General features: G+C 42.2%; 1 protein-coding gene across 1 annotated transcript in view; it reads left to right on the top strand.

Annotated features, from left to right (window-relative positions):
* Window positions 1–25,253, top strand: part of LOC139210947 (serine/threonine-protein kinase 32C-like) — a 76,717-nt gene that overhangs the window by 8,547 nt on the left and 42,917 nt on the right. Inside the window, exon 2 of the mRNA XM_070841163.1 lies at window positions 19,605–19,660. Within this exon, the coding sequence (XP_070697264.1) occupies window positions 19,605–19,660 (56 nt within the window). The remainder of the gene's footprint in view (window positions 1–19,604; window positions 19,661–25,253) is intronic.

Raw genomic sequence — 25,253 nt, 5'->3', positions numbered from 1 at the left:
ATCCTCATCTGTTAAAGGAAAACATAACCGCTTTTTATGTGGATGTGCGATCAGTGTTGTTAGTAAATGTAGACAGTTGAAGAATAAATACCTCAGAGTGTGTTGTATTGAGAAAACTGAGTTGCTGCAAAACCTGTTGTACTTCCTGGTCACCACTGACTCCATTGCTGGTGACCAGGAAGAACTACAGGCTCTGTGGTGACCAGGAAGAACTACAGGCTCTGTCAGCTCCTCGAACCAGACTGCTCTGCTGCAGTGGATTTTCAGTGTGACCAGTTTTCGTTGGGTCTTGTTCTTTTTATCGTTTTTGAGCTGTCGACCAACACTAACCCCCGAGAGAGTGAAGCGGAGAGGATTTGGGGGGTGGGGGTCGGAAGCTTGCACGCAGTGCATCATGGTAAATGTAGGCACTGCCAACATGGCTCAACAAGCAGGAGAGCTCAGCTTTCTTTATCTCGTCATTATAGCACGCATTGAGGTACTTATTGCTTCAGTGGACTACATTTACCATCAACACCGATTGGATACCCACATAAAAAGTTGCAAGAGTTTACTTTAAATGATCAATGTAAAAGAAGAGCAGTATTGTAATGTAATAAGAAAAAAGGCTTTTAGGTTGAGGCCTAACTAATGTGTTAAAAACACTATCTTGGGAACATTGGCTGGTTGTAGCTGGAGCGTGAACACATTTTATGTCACAAGAGATAAACACAGTATCCATACCCTGCTACTCTTTGTTATCTTTGGTTTTACAAAGGCTAAAAAAAGACACAACCTGACAGCCGCAGCCACACTGCTTCAACATGTGGAGACATATTGACAGACTTTTGGTAGATAGATACTGTTGCTGTGCTGTGATTGGTCAGTTCCAACGATTTACTGATATGATGATACGATATAGTAATAATTAATTCAAAGTAATAGAATCTATAGTAGTAGTAATAGTAACAGTAGATTTTTTTCAGGAGGCTATTTGTAACTGAGAATCAGAATCAGAATTACTTTAATAATCCCCAGGGGGAAATGAGTTCAGAGTGGGAATGAGGGAATGAGGTCAGAGGAAGGTGACTGTTCCTCACATGACTGCAAGAGGACAGGACAGGACTGGCAGCCTGTCGGTCAGCCTCTTAAAGGTCTCTAAATGTGCCAAACCGCCCACCACTGCTGTACTTCTTTATGTAGAGCTCTGAGCTCACTTGTGTTGCCAGAAGGTTTGTCACACTTGTTATGCGTACGTGCACACAAGAAACCAAGAGAAATCGGGTGACGGTAGAAAATCAAATGTTTAGATCTCTGTTGCTGTAAAACCTGCGTTTACACACACTTAACCAGTTTCTCCCCTATCCCCATATTTTTTAACTAAGCACTTAGGATTTACTTATATTGGACACTAGCATGCTGCACTACAGGTAATAATCATCCCTTTTAATTCAGCTGCACAAAGCAAACCTTGCTCTGTCTGAAGGCTTCGTCATGCACAAGTGCTTTTGTAAAAACACAGTTAGAAATCTGTTCATTATACAAAGGGATTAAAATAATTGTTTCCAGCAGAAATCTAGCCATGTTTGGAAGGTTTTTCTGCATCCTTTACCCCAATTAAGGAAATTTAGTTTCCCATTTACATAACATTTAAAATCTTAGATTTTGCAGAGAGCCAAAAGTAACAGGGTTTCTTATGTGTGTGCCGTCACACTGACACACGAACACACACATGCATATTCTCATACTTGAAATACTCTACAGGGAATCGGTGAATGGCCACTGAAATGTGATACTATTAAACCTGACAGAGGCTCCTCCTTTCCAGCTGCCTATTTTACCACAGGGGAGTGTATATGCAAACAAAGCACTTTCACTTCGTAGATCAGAGGTCTATAAAAACAGTCACACTGCTATTTACTGGTGTTGCCTCAGTCGAATTCAAAGAGCCAGAAAAGCCTGTTATGTAAAAATGTGGGGGTTTTGAAAATTGGGTTTTCGGCTGAGGCATCATGTGAGCTCACACCTGACTGGTGAACTGAATATACAGCTCCGGTGCTTGTCCTAAATACCTGTGAGGACTAATAGAAGTCAGGTGTATCTGGGCCAGAACAAGATGTGTCCTGCCTGTGCATCAAATCGGAGCTGCTAAGGGGAAAGAACTAGGCCACAGTGTCCATTTCCTTTCACCTTAAACACATGCTTAAAGGCAGTGTCACACATGCCATGCTTGGCTTAAAACAGTTTGGAGGTGATTAAGTATTCCGTCTCTTGCCATAGCTGGAGAACAAAGCTACCGTGTTGCTTAAATGAGACCGTTTTCTTTGACTTCAATTCCCCTCTTTTACTTCTGCTCCAAGTGTGCTTTTCCTGCACAGTGATACACTGAGAGTAAGGCCTTCTGGTTAAAGGACAACTCCAGTGTTTTCAAACCTGGGCACGATTTTTTTAATACATATTTTGGGTTCAAAATGAGTGGTACAGAAACAAAAAGTACAAAACCTTTTGGAATTAGTCCAGTGGATCTCCTCTGCCAGCAGCCAGGAACGGGCTCAAATGGCTTGTTTTTGCCACTGACAGGTTCAGAATGTAATTCGAGGTGCCACTTGAGGTCTCACAACATTATGGAAAGAATCCCTACAGAGATAGACCTTTAAGTGAGCCTTTGCATTCTGCTATTCACATCCACCAAAACAATAATTTTACCTTGCAGAACACTGGAGTTGTCCAGGTCTACTGTTGCCTATATTTGTCAGTTTGTTTGTGTTATTGTGTTACACAAACATTGTGTTAGATCCGAAGTAACCATTTAAAACACCAAAGTCACGCAATAACAGCAGTATACCAGCAAATCCCACGTAAAATTACTGTTTTCATCAATGGAGTCTGGTCGCTTTGAACCAAGCAATGTAATGGCTGTTTCAGGTTAAACAAAAAGGATCTTGCAGGTCTATCACTGTAGGGATCATTTATGTAATGCTGCCATACATTTCAAATAACAATCTGAGCCTGTCAGTGGGAAAATAAGGACCTTTAGTGGACATGCTTACTTGCATTGCAGCCATTGTAGCTTGTTTGTTGGCTGCTCTCACTGCTCTCTCTCAGAGGTGATTTACTTTATGTACCTGGTAGTCATTTCATAGCCAAGATATGTAAAAAATAGGGTCCAGGTTTAAAAACACCAGAGTTATCCTTTAATACATGGATTAAACATATGGTTTCATATTAAACATTTTCTGCAACTAATCTTAAACTGGAATCAGAGATGTAAATAATTTGTGGTACATCCATACCGTCCTACTGAAGCTCCTACTGCACTTTGTGTTTGTGAATGTGAAAACAGCTGGTGTTGGAAGTGAAGATGCATTATTCAGACCTCAGTGTCCTCTTCACCTCTGAGCGGCCCAAAATAAAGAGTGCTGTTTGTTTTTGTTTTTTATCAGACCTCAGTACCTGGGCAGTATATAACTGGCCTCTATAGAACTCTATTTACGGTATATTCTTCTTTGTGACCGCTCTTCCTCTTCCTATCCCTCCACCACATTCCCTCCCACCACCTCCCACCAGGCTCTAAATAGATCCCTAATGTATCCCTCTGTGAACAGTGGAAAGGTTAGTATGGCATTTTGGCCCGTTTCTCCACCGCAATGTGTCACAGGCCAGTGGTTTGTGAAACCAGGTCCTACTGAAGATACAGAGGGCTGGTGGAACATATCAGAAGCAGGGCTTTTCCCTACATAGGTGGTTATGTATGAGTCAATGCATGTGTGAAGTGTCAAAGGCAAAATTCACAATATACTACAATAATAGTCCAGAATAAAGCTAGTGCTAGCTTATCTGTCTCAGTCACAAACAAACATAAAACAGGTAACATTCGAACAGATGATACATGACAGATGATAGAGAATATTGCTGTTAAATTTTTACCAAAAAGAATCCCCTATTATTAATGACAAGTGATTCGCACCTAAGAATTGATATGAACGAGGATCAGTAAGCAGAAACTGAATTGGCGTCTACATCTAAAATACACAGGGGCTGTAAATAACAGTTATTTTCATGAATGATTCATTTGCAGATTATTGTCTTGATTGTCTATTATTACCATTTCCTACAGCCCGAGATAAAGTCTTTCTCAGTTCAGGAGGAAAGCTTGTTCCAGCAGGTTTTGGTCCATCCAGCAGTCCAAAACCCACAGATATTTAATTTACACTTATATAAAACAGAGAAAAGCAGAGGAACAAGCAAGTGTTTGGCATTTTGTCTTTTAAAGTGACTCAAATTATATCAAAATAGTTGCTGATTAATCTCCTGCCAAAAGAACAATTAATTCATTGACTAATTTCTTCAGCTTTAAAAGACACCCAGTCGAAGCAGCAGCGGTGATGGTGGTGCAGTTTTGGCCGTACCTTCAGCTTGAAAGATTATGCAGCGGCTGACCTGGTTTCATGGTCCTGGTTTGGGATGATGACCTTTGAGGAGCTGGGATGGGCGCGGCAATAAATCCATTGCTTTTTCACTGGAGAAACCTGACGCCATGCTGCAGGAGTAACTGACACTAACGCTTAGTAGCAGTGAACACGATATATGTTTGTCTGTCTGTATTGTCTGACCCAAGATATCATTTCTACCTTGTAAATAAGGCTTTACGTGGATCAGTATTGGTCCAGCATGACGCCTTCCATGTGTTTTGTGAGCCAAAACATGATGAATACACAATGTGCCGATGCTGGCCCAGGAGTTGTGAATCATGGTGAATTAATTATGCCAATGCAGGGACTAAGCGATGATGTGGCAGCACTGTAACGCAACTGACAGAGAGAAACACACACACACACAAAGGGACACATTGCTATGGTAACCTCAGAAGTTTTCACGCGGTCCAGATGATGTTTCTTTGTGACAGCGCTGTGCATGCGAAAGTCCCGATGCTGCAGTGCAGAATTATCCTCTGAAGTGTTCTCATCTTGCTCCCTCTTCGTCTTGACAGCCTTTAGATGTGTGATACAGCCCTCTGAAGTGGTTTCGATGTGTGCAGAGGTCCAATTTTTGCATCTCTTGTATTATTCTCAGCAACATGGCTCCCTGTTTGTTAGGATTTGCTTGACATCTGTGTAGCTTTTTCATACATCATTCAACTCAACAAGAATGCTGTACTATGCATACTCACACACACTGTACACGGAGTTTATCAGTGACTTTACATTGTGTTGCAACTGTATTTGTAAGTGTCTGAATGCATGAAGAGAACATTGGCAGGTGGGCATTTTGTGAGAAACCAAGGCCAAACGGTGGATGTTGCTCGTCCATCAGGCGGCTTATTAGCCTGCTCTGACAGTGCACTGTAGGATGTGTGTGCAGTGTGTCCAGTGTAGTGTAGTGTGTCCTTACGCTGCCCTACACTGGACACCAAAAAGAAGGCTCAAGAGAAGAAAACATGGCATAGAGCAGCGGAGACAGAACTGAGAGAGAAAATCCTTTGTTTCTGCCATTCATGCCATTGGGCTCAAAGGGCAGTAATTAAGCAAATAAGTCTGAGAGTGCAGAGCAGAGCAGGAGATACGGACCCCGACAGAAAGCCGCCCACCTCTGAGCCTGGTTCTGTTCGAGGTTTCTTCCCGTTAAAGGGGAGTTTTTCCTGCCACAGTTTCCTAATATAATATCTGATGCTGCTCATGTGGGGATTCTTGAATCCTTAATTTTGAATTCATGAATCGTTGGGTCTCTCTCTAATTAAAAAGTTTGGTCTAGACCTGCTCTTTATTCTCCATAAAGAAAGCGTCTTGAGATAACGCTGTTATGAATTGGTGCTATATAAATAAAGATTGATTGATTGATTGAAATATACATATATATGGTTAAAATTATAATAAATAAAGCTATAAGAGGTTAGCGCAGATGCTACCAAGCATCTGAGCTGAAGAGTATTTCATCATTGAATGAAGAGCAAAGAGCGGCGCTTCTCCCGACTGGCTTCAGCAAGAGTTTCATCAGTTTTATGGTTTGTTGATGTGACTGATTGAATGTAGCTTGTGTTTGACGGTGATAGACTGATGGTTCATCCAATCACCTACCAAGTGTTTTTTTCAGTCAGAAATACAACAGATGAGCTATTGGTGGATCAGTTTACAGTGCAGCCAAACAAACTCATCTTTAAATAAAAAGAATTTGTCAATAATAATTGCTGATTCCATGCTGACATAGAGTGAGTAGTTTTCCACACAACAGTAAAAGAAAAATGTGTTACCTTGCTGAGGTTGGATGTGTGCAGCCTGTCACCGTCAGCACCATCTATCAGTTCACTGTGGCTACTCCCTCTTAATACAGTTCTCCCTCGCAAAAATTAAAAATGAGCCACTATCAAAAAATGCAGAGAATGATCATGCCTTGTCTTGCAGATGGATTTGTGATGAAAGCTCATTATCAGCACTTATCGCAGTGACAATTACATTGTGTTTTCTGTGAAGAGCGTGAACAGGTAACAGTAAGGCTGTTATAAATGAGGTAAAATTAAACACAGTAAGGTTATATTGTTCCCTTGTGCGTGTGTGAATGACATTTGATTCTAGTGTGGGAATAGCCGACTCTGCTGCTAACATTGAAAAGTAGATACCTTGAAATGTAACCCTGTTTGGAAGGTCCCATAGGAAAGTTCAGGGAAGTGGCTGCATGCTGCTCTTTAACAAAGGTAGAGAAGTTATACAGTTGTACATTTGCAGTCTGCATCTGTGAAGTATTTTCTCTTGAACAGCTATTGTTTAAGATGACATAGGAACAGTGCAGGAAACATCTTATATCTTACGGATTATATCTGAAGTTTGTCAAAAGTTAGTAGTAAGATTGATGGACAGGCACAGACGTATGAAAGAATAAGTTACCCACGGGCCTCATGAGCCTGACCTTATTCACAGGGAAGATGAAAAGGTAAAGTGAAAGAGCCGAATTAAGGCCAGCGGTTCCATCCAGACGAGGCCGGAGAGACGGGCTAGGTGAATGATGGATGTAGAAAAAAAACAGGCATGACTGCTGAGGTACAAATTCTGCGGCTTCTATTGCTTGGCCGTGATACACTCAGTAAAACTCTGACAGGTGATGTGCACATCCCTGATCTATGCCCTCTATTGATCCTCTGAAAGGCATCAGCAGTTCAAGTCCATTGTAATTTGGTGAGTAACCTTAGCAACAAGGTACTGTATGTGAATCACTATGAGTTGTTTTTGAATACAGGTTCATCACATTAGTGAGGTACACAAACACGGCCAAAAAAAAAAAAAATCAGCCAGATCAAGCCTTAATGGCTGCTTTAATTTTCCAGCACTGTGACTCTTTTGTGTCATCATGAAAGCCGTGCAGCAGATGAAGATCAAAAAACACACTGCGGGTAATAAATGCACATGCAAGGAGGCTCAAAGACAGTATAACCACATGACAGTCCGCCTGCAGGGATTGCCAAGTCACCACTGAAATTGAAAATGGAATTGCACCAGCACACCCTTTGTGTGCATCTCCCTATCCTTGTCCAATTATCAGCTGAGATCCATAGCTGAAATTGTTCCGCCTGTAAAGACAATAAGCTCTGTAGTGTTCATGAATATTAATGAGAGGCTCTGTTTAGAGAGCCCGCAATTAGGCTGTATTAGCGCTCTAGTGTACGAGGAGAAAATGATGATGATGGCTGCTCGGTGATGATAGTGATTTAAGTAAACAGATTCATCAAATGTGGCCTTCAGTGTGCTGCAGAGGCACTTTCCTGTCGTGTCGAAGCAAGCGTTTGCTTTTTTGTCACCGCTTGTAGGGTAAAGTCTAGGTACATACAAATCTCTAAGATACACTGGAAATCTCCACGCTTTAATAACCACTACAGAGACAGTAGATCTGTCAAGCAATGCATCTGTGGAAAGTGAGCTGAAATAAGGAGCAGGATCTTATGAGGGCTCTTAAAAACTTGAACTACTTGAAATGAAGCTGCCAAGGACGATGATTCAAACCACCATATTCTCTTTATTGCCATCCAAGGCGCATGCAGCCTTCCCCGTGCTGATCAAAAGAACATGTGAGTCTTTCCCCCTATCTTGTAATGAGAGACCCACCAATAAAGATCAAAGAAGATCAGTGCAAGGTCAAGATCAAGATGGCCAATAACCAGCGCTCGGTGTCTGAGATTGCTTGAGAACTGTACAGTAAGCCTTGGTGCCTCTCAAAGCATTCGATTGGATGCTTAATATCAAAGATTCTCGTGCGTCCCAGTGGCAGCTCGACTACTACGGACTGTGAAATATGGCTTACTACTGCAATAAAATATTCAGTAATCACGTGGGAGAAGAAGCTGCTGTAAAGCAAACAGTTTTTTTTATTTTTTTTAGAGCTGTTCTTACTATGATCCTTGTGGCGCTCTGTAGAGTCACATGTACAGTGAAGTGTCACTTGCACTGAGACTCGGATCCTGTTGCCAGCGTCTGTATAGAGATGCTACACTATCGGCACAAGAACTTGAACAAAGTATGTAGCTCTCATCATATCCGCCGGTGCCTGGTGCTGATGCTGTAAAGCTGCCAAGCATACGGCATATAGTGGTTATGTGCACTGTGTATGCAAATGGAGACCTGTCAGCAAAATCTGAGAAATAGCTTGTCCACAGGCCGGTAACATAGTACAGAGGCAGACAGTGTGGGATTGGATTAGAAACAGAGGCGTATTCTCCAGCGACGGAACAGGAAGGGATCGATGCTAGGAGGTTTTTTGATCCCACTCCAATGGGCTTATCCACACAGGGTGCATTCACTCACTGTGATTTGATGATTGGGTCGTGCTCCAAATGCACTCTGCATTAACATTTCAGGAATGACTTGTGTTCTGTGCCACTTTACATGCTAACTTTACAGCCTTACTTTGATGTTCCCTTCTAATGCTATTTCAATATTCAGATTTTACCCTTATTGAAATATTGATTCATTAGGTGCCAAGTTATACTGGACATTGTGCAAACTGTGTATCCATCTACAACATTAGCCTAGAAACAATACATAGTACGGTAGCACTGACAGGACTGAAATCATCAGAGCAAGCAGTCAGTGATGATGTTGCTCACACTGTTACATGATGAGTGCATGTTTTAGCTCTGACATTTTCCAATGTCTCCTTGCTTTGTTAGTTTCATCAACAGCCACTTGTCAAGTTTGGCTCTCTGCCATTTCCCATTGGACGGGAAACTTGTGTGAACAATCACACCAGGGGGTTTACTGAGGGATGGCGAGAAGCATTAGGACTCGTGCATAAGGACAAGAGCCTGACCAATAAATCAGTGAACTGATATTTGCTTACGAGCTCACATAGTCTGTCAACAAGTTTCTATTCCAACTGTAAAATGTACACCGGTTCGACATCAGTGTGATTATATTATGTGTTTGAATGTAGGCTGATTTATCATTACCAGTTTTAAACTCTCAAATACTGGTCTCAAACGTTTGATGTCAAACAGGTTCTATTACAAACCTGTGAAACTAAAATGAGGTGAAAGCTGCTGGGAAGTTGATTCTCAGTGGGATCTGCAGTACTATCAACTCTTGAATTACAAGAAACAATTTAATATAATGTTAAAACATTCATACATCAATATTCATAATGGAGACGATTATACGCAGTAAGCTGTTTATATTAGAACTCATCCATAAATGTAACTTCATTAAAAATAGTATTTTAAATGCCTAGAAAACTGATTTTCAGTGTTTACCAGTACTAAAGATTTGAGCTACTGCCACTTATTAACCTGAGCGTCGACAGGTTAACTGAGCACAGGTCACTAGGGTTTGTAAATTGAAGTTTTATTGCATGTAACAGTGGCAGAGCTTCAATCTCTGGCTCTTCCTCTTCAGCCCACTCAGCATAACACCGAGTTGTGAATAGAATGAGCCATGGCTCCATCGTATTAAGTGGTATCGCGTAGATCAATGCGCTCAAGCTCTGCCGACATCAAAGGTATTAGGTTGCCCCCCATTAAGATACTGCATTGCCTCCTCCTCGTTCTGTGGCAGGGTCTTAGCTCAGCTTGATGCATCCATTTCAGGTGACAGTGGAACAGTATCATTGGTCCAGTTTATTGATCATGTGGTGGTTCTCCTTCAGTAGGGTATAGCCTCTTTGGGGAACCCGGAGTGAAATTGGAGGCCACATAGTGGAAAATGGGATGTTGCGGCTTGTGTTTTGATCTTCTGATTTTCTCAATACTTAATCTTCTGCCCTCTGGGTGGTTTTACATTAAAACCCACTGAAGAGCAGGTATTTTCTGGCCTATATAATAATGATGTGCCAAAGACAACTTGTTGGGTTTGGGGGGGGGAATGGGAGAATGATCCAGCTTAACACTTGACGTTTCTATTTTAAAATTACACTGATTATCTCAAGGTGGAACTACAGTTAAATTCAAAAAACAAAGTGACATAAATGCATATTTTGGGGGTAATTGTGTACTTCACTGTGTTATAACACCCCTTACCATAAACCAGCCAGTCCAGCCAACTTTTTCTCAAGCAAGTGACACTGCATAAATAACAAAGGCTCACAACCTTGAAGCGGTAAGCATCTGTTAGAAGTGAGTCATGCCACAGCTATCTAAACCACAGGTACTTGTATGTGAGTTGAACTCATAATTCATCTGTATCTGCGGTCTTGATAAATTGCCACCCCTCCTCCCCTCACACAACCCTCTTTATGCCTGGAGCAGCGACTGTGATGATGATTAATAAAGAATGTCTCATGAAAATTACATTATCTTGGGATACATAATTAATACCAAAATATGACTATAGAAACTTTGTGCCACATATTAAATTAGGCATATCCGTTGTCATACTTTTATTGGACTTGTTTTGTTTTGTATGTTTAAACATGCTCTGCCTCTCCATGTGGTCCCAGCTCTTAATTGCCATCTTTGTCCTAGTCATGACTCTGGCATATAACACTTTTCTTTTTGTCTAAAAGGCATTGATAGCGACCCCGTCCTCTGGCTGTTATGTGAGATTTGCAGATTTGTTTTTTCTGGCTCTCTAAAAGTTATCTGTGAAAGATTGTCTCTTCAGACCACTCTGCAATTCAGTATTTCCCAGGGTATAATTAGCAAGGTTAATGATCATGTTGCATAATGTATATTTCAGGGTCTTGAAGGTGTCCTCCACATGGTTCGCCTTGTCTTGCCTCCCCTCTTCTCCCTTTAATCATCCACGGCATTACACTTGATTGTAGTACTTGCAATCATTACAGAAATACGCTCAGCTTTTGATCATTTTGTGCGAACGCCCCTCACTGTGCCACTGCCAAGATTATTGGCTTATTGCTGTTGAAGATGGTAATCCGGAGATGAACAGGTCCATTTCCCTTTGTATCACCTCTCCTTTCATAGCCCCAAGTGGTTCTGAAACAATTAGTCAGATTATAAATGACAATAGGATCATTGACAGTTTTGATAATAAGTAGATTAAGTAATTGAGCAGGCAAAATGCCAAACACTGGCGGGTTCCAGCCTCCTTAAATGTGGAGATTTGCTGCTTTTCTCTACACATTGTAAACTGAATATCTCAGGGCTATATACTATTAATTGGGCAAAAGAAGTTCAGAGATGTCACTTTAGAGAAAATGTGATAGACATTTTTCAAAATTGTATAGCCTTTTATAGACTGAATGGTTACCCATTAAAAACAGTTTTCTGATAATGAAAATAATTGTTAATTGCAGCCCTATTCCTCCTCAGCATTGTGCTGCAGAGCTGTCGCTCATGCTAATGGCACCCTACGCAGCCCTCGAATCTTGTTATGTTGCTGCAGTTTGAGGTGCTGTAAACTGTGCTTGTGATGAAGAGTGGCGGAGGGCTTATTAAAAGAAGTGTCTTGATTGAAATATATAGGATTGTGAAGTGGTAGGAGGTATTTGAGCTGCCCTTGATTCTGAAAGCGAAAACAAGGTGACTGACTCTTTCACAGCTTGCATGGACATCAGATAAAAGATGCACAACTGTGTTAGAAAATATCTGCTTCTTTGACAGAGAGTTGAAGATTCAAATGGGGTTGCTATGGCAATGGTTATGCTCATAGATGCTCCTAAAGTTGTGCACTGCTGAATTATTTCCTTAGTGTACACATGCATGGATATATGCATATAATTAACTGTGTGTATATATATATATATATATATATATATACACACATGTATTTTTTTTTATTATCTACTCTGTGTGTGGCATGACCTCACAACGTGTCTTTTGTTGTACAACGCTGTGTTGTATAATGACAATTAAATCCTCTTGTATCCTCGTATCTCTGTACATAAAAACGTTAGATGAGGCTCCCAAGGTGCATTTTTAAAACAAACATCCCTTAAAAGAGATTAAAATGATGATACATGCAGCGCTAATGATCGGCGGAAGCTAACATTTCTAGTCTACAGACTGGCCATTCCCTGCAGCCTGGCCAGCTGATTGGCCTCGAGTGTCAGGCCAGTGGTGAAAATGCAAAAATGAAATAGGTAAATCCCAGTAAAAACAACATGGGGCAGCATTTGCCACTTAACCGTGGACTGTCACCATCCCCATGGCTGCTTTTACCCTGACCTGCAGCTCCTACCACTTTGCAACTCTATTTTATGATTAAAGCACTTTTAGGAGGGCTGAATTATGACTTTGGCAAAATTACAGGTTTTAAGTACATGAACACACACACACACACTCACACGAATACCTAGACTTCCTCTGAGTCACATGTTCTGTGCCCCTTGACATGGGCGTTGTGCCAGTATCAGCTTCTCCACAGGCACCAATCACCCAATGCAGACCCCTGTGGAGCCTACTCAGCATATCATCCTGGTGTGTCAGCAGCTTCCAGCTCCTACAGAGGGGAAGATGTTGTCGTTCTCCCGCTGTCTCCTGGGTGGATCAAATTCACTCACACTACACGCTGCAGTTGTCTGCAGGGTTTGGCCATATTCTTTTGTGCAGCATCCACTGAAACCTGAGATTGGTTGATGGAGCCAACACAGTGGCTGCAGACATTATCCAACCGCGCACCCATCAACTTGCTGGTTTGTCTCGAGTGCCACTTGACTGTGAAATGACACAGATTACAAGTGCCATCAGTTTATTGAAAGGATGTCCTTTGTTCTTTAAAGGATAACTCCAGTGTTTTTAAACCTACATATTTATATATTTGGCATTTGAAATGAGTGGTAGGTACAAAATGCTTTGGAATTCATCCAGCAGATCACCTCCGCTGACAGCTGCATAATGTGTTGTGAATAAGCTGCAGTGGCTGTAGTGTAATCGCTTGGGGCTACTATGCCAGTCATAGCATGTCCAATAAAAGTGCTTGTTTTTGCCACTGACAAGCTCAGATTGTTATTCAGTGTCTAACAACATTATGGAAAGAATCCCTACAGAGACAGAAACTGTAAGATCCTTTTTATTTAAGCAGAAACAGCTGTTATTATCGCTTGGTACAAAGCCACCAGACTCCACTGACAAAAATAACAACTTTACCTTTACGAAACAGAGGAGATGCTGGCGTGCTTCTGTTTCAATTGGTTAGTTCGTTAGTGTTATTTTTTTGTGCTTTAAAGAGTTAGTTTGGATCTGAACAAATACATTAAAACAACAGTCAAAGACATAACTACATTAGTAACCTCGTGTTCTGTGAGGCAAAATGACTGTTTTTGTCAATGGAGTCTGGTGGCTTTGAACCAAGCGATATGGAGGCTGTTTCTGGTCAAACGTAAAGGATCTTACAGGTCTGTCTCTGTATTCTGACACTTTGGACAACAATCTGAGCCAGCCAATGGCAAAGACAAGCACCACATTACAGCCATTGTAGCTGTTCCAGGCTGCTGGCTGAGAAGATCAGCTGGACCATTACCAAAAGTTTTTGAACCTAGCAGTCATTTTGGACTCAAATATAAACGTCGGCTCAGGTTTAATGATGCCGGAGTTGTCCTTCAATCATTTGGCTGCAGCAAACATGAAGAAATCAACCAATTGAAGCTGAGAAAGAAAAGGTCTGTAAGGACACTCAGTGACGGCACTAGAAAAACATTCATTGAAGTGCTGATGAATAGGTTAGTCACACAGGATTTGTTAAAGAGGTGAAGAGAAAAACTGGAGCTCTCCAGTGATGACTGTCAAGTCCACTATTGAACAATGAGCCATTTGTGCAGCTGCATTCGTGCATTTCTTCCTCCCACCGTGAAAAAGTCAGCCTGCCGCACGGCGAGGGGGGAGCCTCTGATGCTAAAGCGATGGTTACAGGAAACACTGTGTCCGCTCTAATTATCGCCTTAGAACGGAACAAGGCCCGAATCTCTTTTGCCCCTGAATCTGAAGAGCAGCTCCTTTCACCAGGCCAGTTAAAGGGAAGGGGGGGGGCTACTTTTGTTTTGCTTCCCATTACGCGATGACTCATGCCTCGAGGAAGCACTGTGATACCGAGGACATCGATCGATGGGGTGAAATAAAAAGGTTGAAGTGGACGGTTAATTGTGCTGTGTGTCATGCTGAATCATATTCTGAGGATTTGATTGTGGATTTGCATTTCTTGGGTTTCCTTTTTGAATATATTATGTAGGCCTAGATTTATTCCATTTGACATATAGTGTGAGTCAGTGCTGTGAGGTTTACTAAGTCTTCGTGAAGAGTTTGTGGAGAGCCATTAAGAAAACTCACAGAAAATCAGTGGTAAACTGGCGATTATACCCGATGTAATACACTGATTCTTTAGTTCATTTAAGAGGGAAAAAAAACATCAGAACTCACCAGCTGCAACAGAATGTGTGACAATGTAGTAAATTCAAAGATAAATGTGGATCCAGTCATGTCATGGGAATATGGTAAAATGTGATATTGATATTATAAATTGCATACAGAATCCAGGCATATTAAAATCACTGTGAAGTAGTAAACCCTGTTAGATATGTAGCCGTCGGGTTATTATATGAATGTTATACAGGGCCTGTAATAAACTAAGTGATAAACTAAGTGAACCAGTGCTCTGATTTTTCACTTTGTGTTGATAATGCTTTAATTTTTATGCAGTCCTGCTGAATAATATAAGCCATTCCCTTATTGAGAAGTGGGTAAGACACTTCAACATAGTGTTACATATTTCCTCACTTTTTAGATGATGAATTGAGTGTTGCTTCCCGCATCTCCGTCAGGTGCTGCAGATGATTTGCAGTTTGTTTGTCAGGAGAACGATGGATCCCAGTGGTGAAGTGAAAAACTATCTGAACTGAAACAGACCAAGTTGTATTAAATGGTGATCAGATTTATGACATCAGTAGCTGCTAGCTGGAAAACAGCAACTCACGCAGCTTATTAGTTTTAATGAGCTAGTAAAATGATTAGCTGTGCTGGATGTGACAAATGTTACATTAAAGCAGTGTTGGGCAGTAGTGCATCACTATAAATGATAATATTATTTTCCCCATTAATGTAACAAATTATTCACAAAATGTCAGTAATAATATTAGTTAACCCCACAAAAAATAACTTGCTACAACACTCTTGTTGTCGCCTTATCAGCCAGTGAAGAAGAAGAAGAAGAAGAATCCAATACACACCCTAGATTTATTAACGTAGTCGTCGTGCGTGCACAGTGCACACCACCCAGCAGTAACTTAGCTGGAAACATTCACCTTCAGTGGCTAATAAGTTTTGTGATGACATTACTTTTGAAAAACTACAGTTTTTGAATAGCAAGCGGCTCACACAGCTGGCTAACCACACCCCCCACCCCCCCACCCCAACGCTGATGGCGAAAAGGTGTTTGTGGAGGGTGTGCACACCATAACCAATGTTGGCATGGGAGCCAGAAGGAAATGCATCATCACCATCATCATCATCATCATCATCCACATTCTCACTTGAAAGAGGAGCCGCTGAATCCATGAACCCACCATGCTGTATATACAACTTTCCTCTCATTTCCCTTTATCCCTTCTAATACCTCATGGAAGCTATGTTCATGGTACAGTATGTGTGTGTCGGCACCAGGGTGCAGTCAGAGCCATGCCATATGGGGGGGGGATTAGCCATGTACAAGAGAGTGATCGGGGAGAATCCACACAGGATTAGTTTTATCTCCCAGACAAAACATGCAAACCACACCTTGTGTCTTCTGTGTGGGAGCAAACAGCATTGCAGGGCTTTACCTCCTAGTTGAGCATGGAGTGTGTGGGTCAGCTGGCAGTGGGTCTTCCTGGAGGAGCCCAGCATGTGCCTTCTCCTCTCATGATCACTCCTTGTCTACAAGGACGGGGGGCTGAGCAGATCAGGATGTGCGCTTCAGAAGCTGACTGACTTTTAAGGAGGAGCTGCGTGAGTTAGCGTCGTGCCTGCTGTGCTCACATCTGTGGCATTGCTACACACACACACACACACACGCACACACACACACGTACAAAAACATGGAGAACAGAGGCAAGTCTAAATCAATATCCCAGATGACCGGGAGGAGGTCGGTCAGCCCATCAGCTCATCAGCCCACATTGTAGTACGTGCAGTACATAGTAACAGAGAGACAGATTTTCTGTCAAATAAACCTTTTAGCTGCATGGGGACATAACACCTAACCACTGCAAGTTTTATTATAACTTAGGCAATAAAGAGTATTTTAACAAGCACAAGTGAAGGTTTAAGCCAACAACGACGGATATCACCGACTACAACGTCAACTGTCTCCACTAAATGTACCAGCTGAAGCTGATTAGTTAATTCTGAGGTGCAGAGCCTAACAGTAGCATTAGGTGTCTCAGTCTGACTTACCAGCTGAATCCAGATACCTTTGTGATGATGCAAGGTGCAGTTCTATCTTGTTTAGGCTGGGTATCATCTAAAACTTGTCTTTTTCTTAACATAATATCAATACAAAAAGATATATAAAGCCAAAATTGAAGCGGGAACCCTCAGATTACCAGATGACAGCTCTACCTCCTAAAGCAGAGCCTCTGCCGCACCCCCCATCAAAAGACAACGCTAAGAGTGCTAATGGGGGTTAGCAGTTCACCCTTGAGCTGTGTAGTCACTGATGCAGTCTGAGGGGGGAGACTGGGGTGTCACACACGGTCTGTGTGACACGTAAAGTTAGACAGCCGATCTCATGCATTATTAGACCTTGGTACACAAATGCTTTATGCTCATTGGCTCACTGACGCTGATGAGACTGCATTAGATATCGAAATTCGGTACTGAATGACAAGGCATTTTTCAATACTTGTATTGAGGCTGTTCAGTTGGTGCCAGAAAAGCATCAAAGTTTGGTACCCAGCTGTAAACAGGCCTGTAGTTTAATATATAGAAAATCAGCAGTCCTCAAATGTTCAGCCCCACTTTAGAATTGAATCAACACCTCTCTTGTGTCAACAATAATAAAATATTACATAATCATAAAGTATTTCAGGGCTGTTCCCTCATATTATGTTATACGTTTCATTTTTTTGCCCACCGAGAATAATTCTTCTTAATAAAGCTTTAAAACTCCTCTCATCCAGCCACCCTCCCTCTCAGGACTTAGTTGAAAATCTGTACCACACACAGGACAGCTCTATCAGTCAGCACAACACTGAGCACATTCCTCTGAAGGAGGCAATGAGCCAACACATCTAACTGTGCCATTACACATATTGATATAACAAAATAAAATAAGATGAATGACTGCAGTGAGCTGGGTGTTTCACTGAAACAAGACTCCTCTGCCTCTGCCTCCACTCTGATGCTCCCAAAAGATAAGTTGGAAATCCAAAATATGCTTTTTTATTTAGTGAGCAAGGGGATTTCTTTGTGTCTTCTTCTTCATTTGCACAAATTTAAGCATGCAATAGTTGATCCTGATAACATTTTAGAGGCTCTGTTAAAAGTGCCCAATTTTCTGCAACATGGCTCAAACTGGTTTTAATTATTTTCCACACGCTGAACATTTTATGTGTCGTGCTTGAAGTTCTGATATTATCTTAAGAGCTTTTTCACAGACAACATTCATTATTGTCATGAGGTCAGCAGAGCCTGAATAAAGTTATGAAAAGACAGAACTATCTCTTTCAGTTTCAGCCGAAGCTGTTCAGATCCTCTCCGACCATGCAGTCTTTATGTTGTGAATATTAGGCTCTCACTGTTTTTCAATTTTCCAGACTTTTCACAGTTGAAAATACAGTTTTTAATCTCTTTCACAGTGTTCAGATGAGCTGTTTTTTTGTTCTAACATATTATCCTTATCAGATACAAATCTAAACACGCTGTATATACATCATACATCCATATTTAACCCCCCCCCCCAGGCCTCTGTGCAGTATCTTATCTGTTCCTAGGATTGTGCTCTTCTGGACAGAGACCTCAGATGTTGTACCTGCTGCAGTTTGTTGGTCACAGCCCCCAGTGCTCCAGTCACCACTGGCACTGCTGTTGCCTTTACTCCCCACATCTTTTCTAGCTCCTCTTGCAGCCCTCGGTATTTTTCGAGCTTCTCACGTTCCTTCTTCCTGATGTTGCTGTCGCTCAGGATTGCTCCATGTATCACCACTGCCTTCTTCTGTTGTTTGTCAATCAGCATAATGTCCGGTGGGTTTGCCACCACCAGTCTGGACCTGGAAGTCCCACAGGGTCTTAGCTCGGTCATTCTCAACCAGCCCTTCCAGCCCATACTCAGTGCAGATGTTCCTGTACACTATACCAGCCACTTGGTTATGGCGTACCATCTTCCACCCTGCTATTATGTGCTGGATTGTTTAAGGAGCATCTTTGCCCAGGCTCCACCTGGGGTCCTGTTTAGTGTGGTAGACCCCTGCCTCGATGGATCTTGTACTAAGTGCCTGCTCTTCTGCTGCCATGATTAGTGCTTCTGTGCTGTCTTTTAACCCAGCCTTTTCCAGCCACCTCTTCTATCTGGTCTTGCCCCTACAGGAAGGTTCTTCTGCATGGTCAGGTTTCTCTGCTGCCTGAGGTATTCACTTTGCAGCTCATTTCTGGGGGGCCCATCTTCCTGATGTATTTCTGGATCTTGGTTGTTTCATCCGGGAAGCAATCCTCGTTTGTGAATGTTGGAACACTGAGCTTATAATAGTTTCTTGGTTTCTTGGTTAGCTTATCCAGTCATGTGTAAGTACATGAAAGCCGTGGAAATTCTTTGTTTGTGTTCACACACACTGCACACTGTCCAAAGATGCACGTGTTCATGTTCAGATCAGACTTAAGACCAAAAGTCCTCAAAGAAAGCCAGAAGTGAAGATAGTTTTAAGTGGAGGCAGAGCGTCATCTGGGAGCCGACTGTTTACATATGTGGGCTGTAGACTTCAACCAGTTATTGATTTCAGATGATTTGCAACCAACTATTGAACGTGCTGAATTTATTTTCACTGTATGTCCCATTAAAGTGGGCGACTCTGCACAACAAGGAAGGCATTCCCTCCACTCGTCATCTGATGTAGATGTTGTCACACTTTAATGTTTAAAGTCAGAACTTTAAACCCGTTGCCGTTGTTTCATTTTAAACCAAATGTGCCAGACAGCAAGAGCAGAGGTGTTACTGTGCTTTACTTTGTGATGCACTACATGTTGTGTTTTCTGGTCTGAAATGTGTTTCCTTCTCTTTTTTGCTTCACAGTGAACTTTGACCACTTCCAGATATTGCGGGCCATTGGGAAAGGGAGCTTTGGAAAGGTAATGTAACCTTCATTTTTCATGCAGAGGGTGTGCGTGTCCTGTACCTTCAGTTAGCCTGCACAGTCATTATCTCCGCTGAGGAATCCGACGAGGCCTGGCTGAACGGGCTGTGAGAGATTACACTTCAGTTCTCATGATATTGTGGTTCTTAAAGGATAAATACGTTTTCTATTTTAATAATAGCTATTAATACAGTTTATGTAATTCTTTCTATAAAGTCGCTTAGAGGAGAGCCATTTACTTTTCTTCTCATGCCAGGCAGCCTGTTGGGAGTTTTGACCCCACGTCTCCATTTAATTACAGAGCAGCACAATACTGTGGCTGCATTTGTCACCATGCTCATTGGCTGGGCTGAATAGAGCAAAGACGAAAACTTGGCATGCCTGTGTGTGTGTGTGTGTGTGTGTGTGTGTGTGTGCACGCTGTATATTGTGAAACTAAATTACAGCAGCACTTTTCAACCTTTTACTCAGGTGCCAATATCAACATCAGTGGCCATTGTTGATAAAACAGACATTTTGGATTAATTTTGAGGCCATTTTTTAGTTGAAGAATTCCTTTGTGTTCATGCTGAATGCCTGTATGAGACTTCAGTAATGAATTCGGGGCATAGTGTGTCAGTGTGTGTGTGTGTGTGTGTCAATACACAATAGGACTCCAGAGATTGGAATAGTTTATTTTCATTTTGTATCCCAAATATCACGGCTAATATTTGTTCATTATACTCGTGTCTGTGAACGAATTCTTTTTGCTTTGCTCTTCTCAAAACACAATCTTTTTTTTTCAAAAACATGTCCCTCTGTTATATGGAAAGTCATGGCCCAATGCTGAATACATTACCATGTGAATTTATGTTAATTTTTACTTATTGCTTTGTTCCCTCAAGCTGCTGTCACTTCCCTTATTATACAGAGGGGAAACTGCAGTAAGCTGGGAAATGCACCGCATGCATGCAGGTCTAGCTGTGAGAGACCGAGGCAGGACAGTCCTAATGTTTTAAAAAATGTTTTTGGATTAAACATCACATGTAAATACACGTTCATTCATATTTTTGTAATGTCCACATGTGGAGGCTGAAATAAGCTGCTGTTCTTTTCTGGACATTTGCCTCCACATCAGACAAGAGAAGCCAAGTGCTTCATCCAAGAGGCCCGGGAAATAAACACAGGTGTTGTCTGAGAGTTGGCCTCCAGTTACGCAGTATCTGTAGCACAGTCATGTTTGCACACACTTTTACGGAGGCGTGTGTGTGTGTGTGCACACACAGACAGACAAGCTGCACACTCCCACAGCCAGACAGATGCTGACAGAGACATCCAGATAGAGTTTCTCCTTGTTGGAGGTCATCCTGTCTGTGTTTTTTGGCCCACTGTGGCCTCACTCTGTGCTCTTGCTGTTTGTGAATACTTAAACAGCTCAAGTCTGTAGCTTCCCACTGAATACACTGCGGCTTTTGTTGGTAAGCAGAAATGTAGCTGAAAATGAATTATGATAATCTCCAGTTGGCATTCATTACAACACAAAACAAGCTATTATTTCAAAAAAGACAATGCATAATATTTAGAGATTTGCACCCATTTCTACTTGATATATTTTACTCAAAATGTGGTTATAATGATTTATATTAGTCTTAAATGGTTCGTGAACTATTATGAAAGACAAAATCACCACATGAAGGCATTTGTGTGTGTGTGTGTGTGTGTGTGTGGTTGAGAGAAATGCAAAGAGTGACGTAATCGGGCTCAAACACTGAGAGGTTTTTACCTCACGCTGTAGCACTGTGAAACACGATCCGTGTATTCCAGCTTGTGTAGGTGTTCCAAGAAAATGGGCTGTTTGGTGTGTGGTACTGTCGATGTGTGTGAGTGTGTGCGTGCGTCGACGTGCATGTGTGAAAGTGAGAGAATGTGTGCTGTGGAGCTCGTTGTCACACAGCGGGGACTTGTGAGGCAGGTTGGAGCTGAGAAAGGGGAGCCCAGCAGAGGAAACCTCCTGCTTCAAAAGCCATCTGCAAACATGGCTGACACTGGTTTTCCACCGCTCTGCCTGTCTCTCTCCTTCCCCGTCTTAAAGCCTGTGCAGCCTCCAGTTGTCTCTGTCCCAGACTTTCACCATATGGGGTGCACAAACTATGCAACTGGTCTTAATTTTTTTGATGTACGAGAAGTTTTATGGGATACATGATGAAACCTTAAGGCATCAGTTAAAAACCAGCCGTCCCAGAGTCCACAGACTTCTAATCAGAATATGAAATTAAATGACGCTGAACACACTGGCAGTTGATTGTGATGATGCATTATATACTGGACCACAGCTCAGCCTTGCTTCCATTCAGCTGTAAACGCGGTCAATTATCCCCCTTTGTGTTATATATTTTTAAGCAGTGGGGGTTTAATCTTTCTAAAACTTTTCCAAAGCCCAGTTCTTTTTTTGTCTGGGTGACGTCACAGCTGTGGAACGAGCCAATCACCGGTGCGGCTAGGCCAGAGGCATGATGGGATGAACACTACTGCACATATTCAATGCTTATTAACTGTTTTGGCGTATGCACCAGGCAGGCGGATCTCATTGGACGGAACAGGCTCCAGCTTTACCTTCAGTATCCACGCCGCACTGTGTGCTGGGGCCACAGCTGCTCACATACCCCCACTTCTGGTTATAGATGTGCAAACTATAGATGTGGGCTAGTTAATAGGCTACACTTTGTGCTTCTGCTCCTCCTCTGAATATTTGACAGGTCTCATTTATGTCTGCGTATAGCAATTTACATAAACAAGTGTAGGACAGATGTAATGTTAACAGCTTGAGTCCAAATTGATAAAGAGATTTAAAGTCGACTTGTGCCGGACTCTGAAGCGAAGAAGTTGAACTGATTGCGAGATTATTCCTGTTGCTCCAGTTTCTGCTCCCATTCCGTACACTGCCCCTGCCCTGTATCAGACTCATCTCCAAAGGGCTCAAACACAACGAGCCACTCGAACTCGGTGGCCTGTCGTGACAGGCGGAGGCACGGATTTCATTCCAGCTCACAAGCTTATGTCTTATGAATCAGAACATGGTCCGAAAAAGGGAAAATCATGGCGAAAGTAGTGCGTAGCGTGCACTAGGTTTTACTCTAATCTCCCTGTCTTTTGCCTAGAAGCTCACCCTATTTTCCCCTTGTCTTGGGGCAAATCATTCCCCTGTTCCCTCTTTTGATATATCAGGTTCCTCTCTCTCCCCCTCCCTCTCTCTTGTTCTCTTGTTCATCAGGCCTAGTTTCTCTTCCTCCCACACTGTTCCACTCGCAATTCAATTCAAGGGGTGTTTTAGGGGCTCAACAGTAAAGAAACCTGTGTTGGCGAAACAATATGGTATTGTTACGAATAAGAAGTAGCAATATCATTGTTTGAATTCCCACACTATGTGCAGTCTGTCTGATGTTTTGGAGCATCTGCCCTCGACCAGGTGGGGCTGAAGAGTGATGGTAGCCAGGAGTGATTATTTGCACAGCGGTGGAGAATATAGCTCATTTGTAACATGCCTGCAAGAGGACTGTATGGCCATATACAGCACCAGAGTCGGGATAATTGCCTGCTCCCCTGTAGCTCTCCCTCTCCTACCCATGAGCCTCACACTTGTGCCCCCCGTTGTCACTCTATCTTCTCAGCTCAGCCCATATAGGAAGCTGTTGTTTCCGCCGAAGGGCTCATTAAGGTCTGCACCGAGAGAGCTTGAGGGGGGAGTTGACACTTGAGGAAGACATGACAGTCATTGACACTGACAGCAGTTTAGTGACAGCTCCTTAATGCCAACAGTCAGACAGACAGGTAAACATCTAAACAGAGGGAGGGGAGGGCACGGGGACAAGGAAGGTCAGGGGTAGCGCAGGAACTCAGCTGGAGGTTTCTACATCCTACACTTTGCACCATGAACACACCTCAGTGGGAATAAACCCCAATTAGGACAAAATGTGATGGAAGTAGAAAGACAGTGGAATAGAGACGGGCGCTGGAAATAAGTGGGAATGGAAGAGAGTAGCGGATGACAGAGTGAGGGGAAAGGACAGCGAGAGAGGCTGTGACACCCTCATCATATCTGCGAAGGTACCGGCGCCTGTGGAAAGGTCAGGAGATGATGGAGCCTTTGTTGGCGTTTTCTCTTCCCTGTTAGCCCTGCAGGGCTCCCAGACAGCACACTAAGAGTCTTCCTGCCCGCAGAGACTGACAGTGGAGCCTCATTTTGCTCATAAGCACTTCTCCTTCCTCTTTACCTTCCAGCTGCAGGTGTGAAGAGCTCAGATGAGAGTTGGTTTTGCAGAGTGCAGCTTTGCAGCACAGTCCAGGCGCAGTGTAGCCGTCGGCAACCTATTAGCCTAGAAATGTGTGCTCTTCCGTTACGTTACACCTCTATAGGTTTCACAGCACAAAGCTCCCATGCATAGCCACTAAGAGAAATGGGGGCCATATGGATAAAATAGCCGTAGGGCACAAAAAGCGTCTCAAACACAACATCCAGATTGCCCAGAAGTCTTAAAATACCCCCTTTTATTCGTCTTAAATATATGATTTTACCCATTTCTTTTTTGTTTATGAAAAATAAAGGCTGGGCAAATTTAGAATGCAGGAAAAATAGGGCATTTGGAGGCGTTAATATTAACATTCCTGCCAACAAATATAATGGACGTGGTAGAAAATGAAAATGGCAGCCATGCTGTGAGCCAGAAAGCTGTCATGACCTCTGAAATTTTGTATCATCCAAGTTTGCCAAAGCGTGTCTTTATACATAGACATGTACTGCACACATTAATGAGCCGTACGTCATGAGTACTGTTGCTTTTCCACTAATAATACGGTTAAAGTCTTGCTTGTATTCATTATCATTCCAGCCACTCTTCCTCTAGAGAATACCACAACATTTCAGCATTCACATATACGGTATCATTATTTAATTTTTCTGCCTGTGTTAGCCAGAAAAAGGAGACAGAGTTTAGTTCCACCTCCACATTTTTTCATATCTTTGCAGCTCTGTGGAGAATGAATTTGCAAAAAGTGTGACAGTATCCAGCATTTCTGGATGTAAGGATAAGGTTACATTTTCTGATTAAAATCTGATACTGAAAATATGATAAAGTGACTCTAATTTGGCTTTAAAAGTTCAAGATAAGAATTCCATCAACCTGAAAACTCTAACCTCTTTAATCATTAATGCAGCTGCTCAGGCTGAACATCAGAGGCTTTAAGATATTTGATTTATAGCCTGCAAAAATCAAATGCATTGACATTTTTAGGTATGATCAGCATTAGCAACTGTCCCTTAGCAGCCTTCCCCGAGTGTTCAACCATAGCTTACCTAACCAGCCTGAAGAACTGATCTTACATTTTAACTCATAATAATCGTAACAACTTTATTTATGCAGCAGCTTAAAAAAAAAAGCAGGATGCTCAGGGAGTAATATAACAACAGAAAGCCAACACAGAGGATGGTGAAAGCTCAGAACTTTAAATGAGATAAGAGATCAATTCAAATATAAAGAATTAAGTATAGAAGCAATAAAAAGAAGTAAAACCACATTAATAAAAAAAAGACAACACCACGTAAAAGCAGGTTT

The sequence above is a fragment of the Pempheris klunzingeri genome, chromosome 12, assembly GCF_042242105.1.
Source record: "Pempheris klunzingeri isolate RE-2024b chromosome 12, fPemKlu1.hap1, whole genome shotgun sequence".
NCBI classification, from domain to species: domain Eukaryota; kingdom Metazoa; phylum Chordata; class Actinopteri; order Acropomatiformes; family Pempheridae; genus Pempheris; species Pempheris klunzingeri.
The sequence above is the reverse complement of the archived record's forward strand: the minus strand, read 5'-3'. Positions and strand labels throughout refer to the sequence as shown.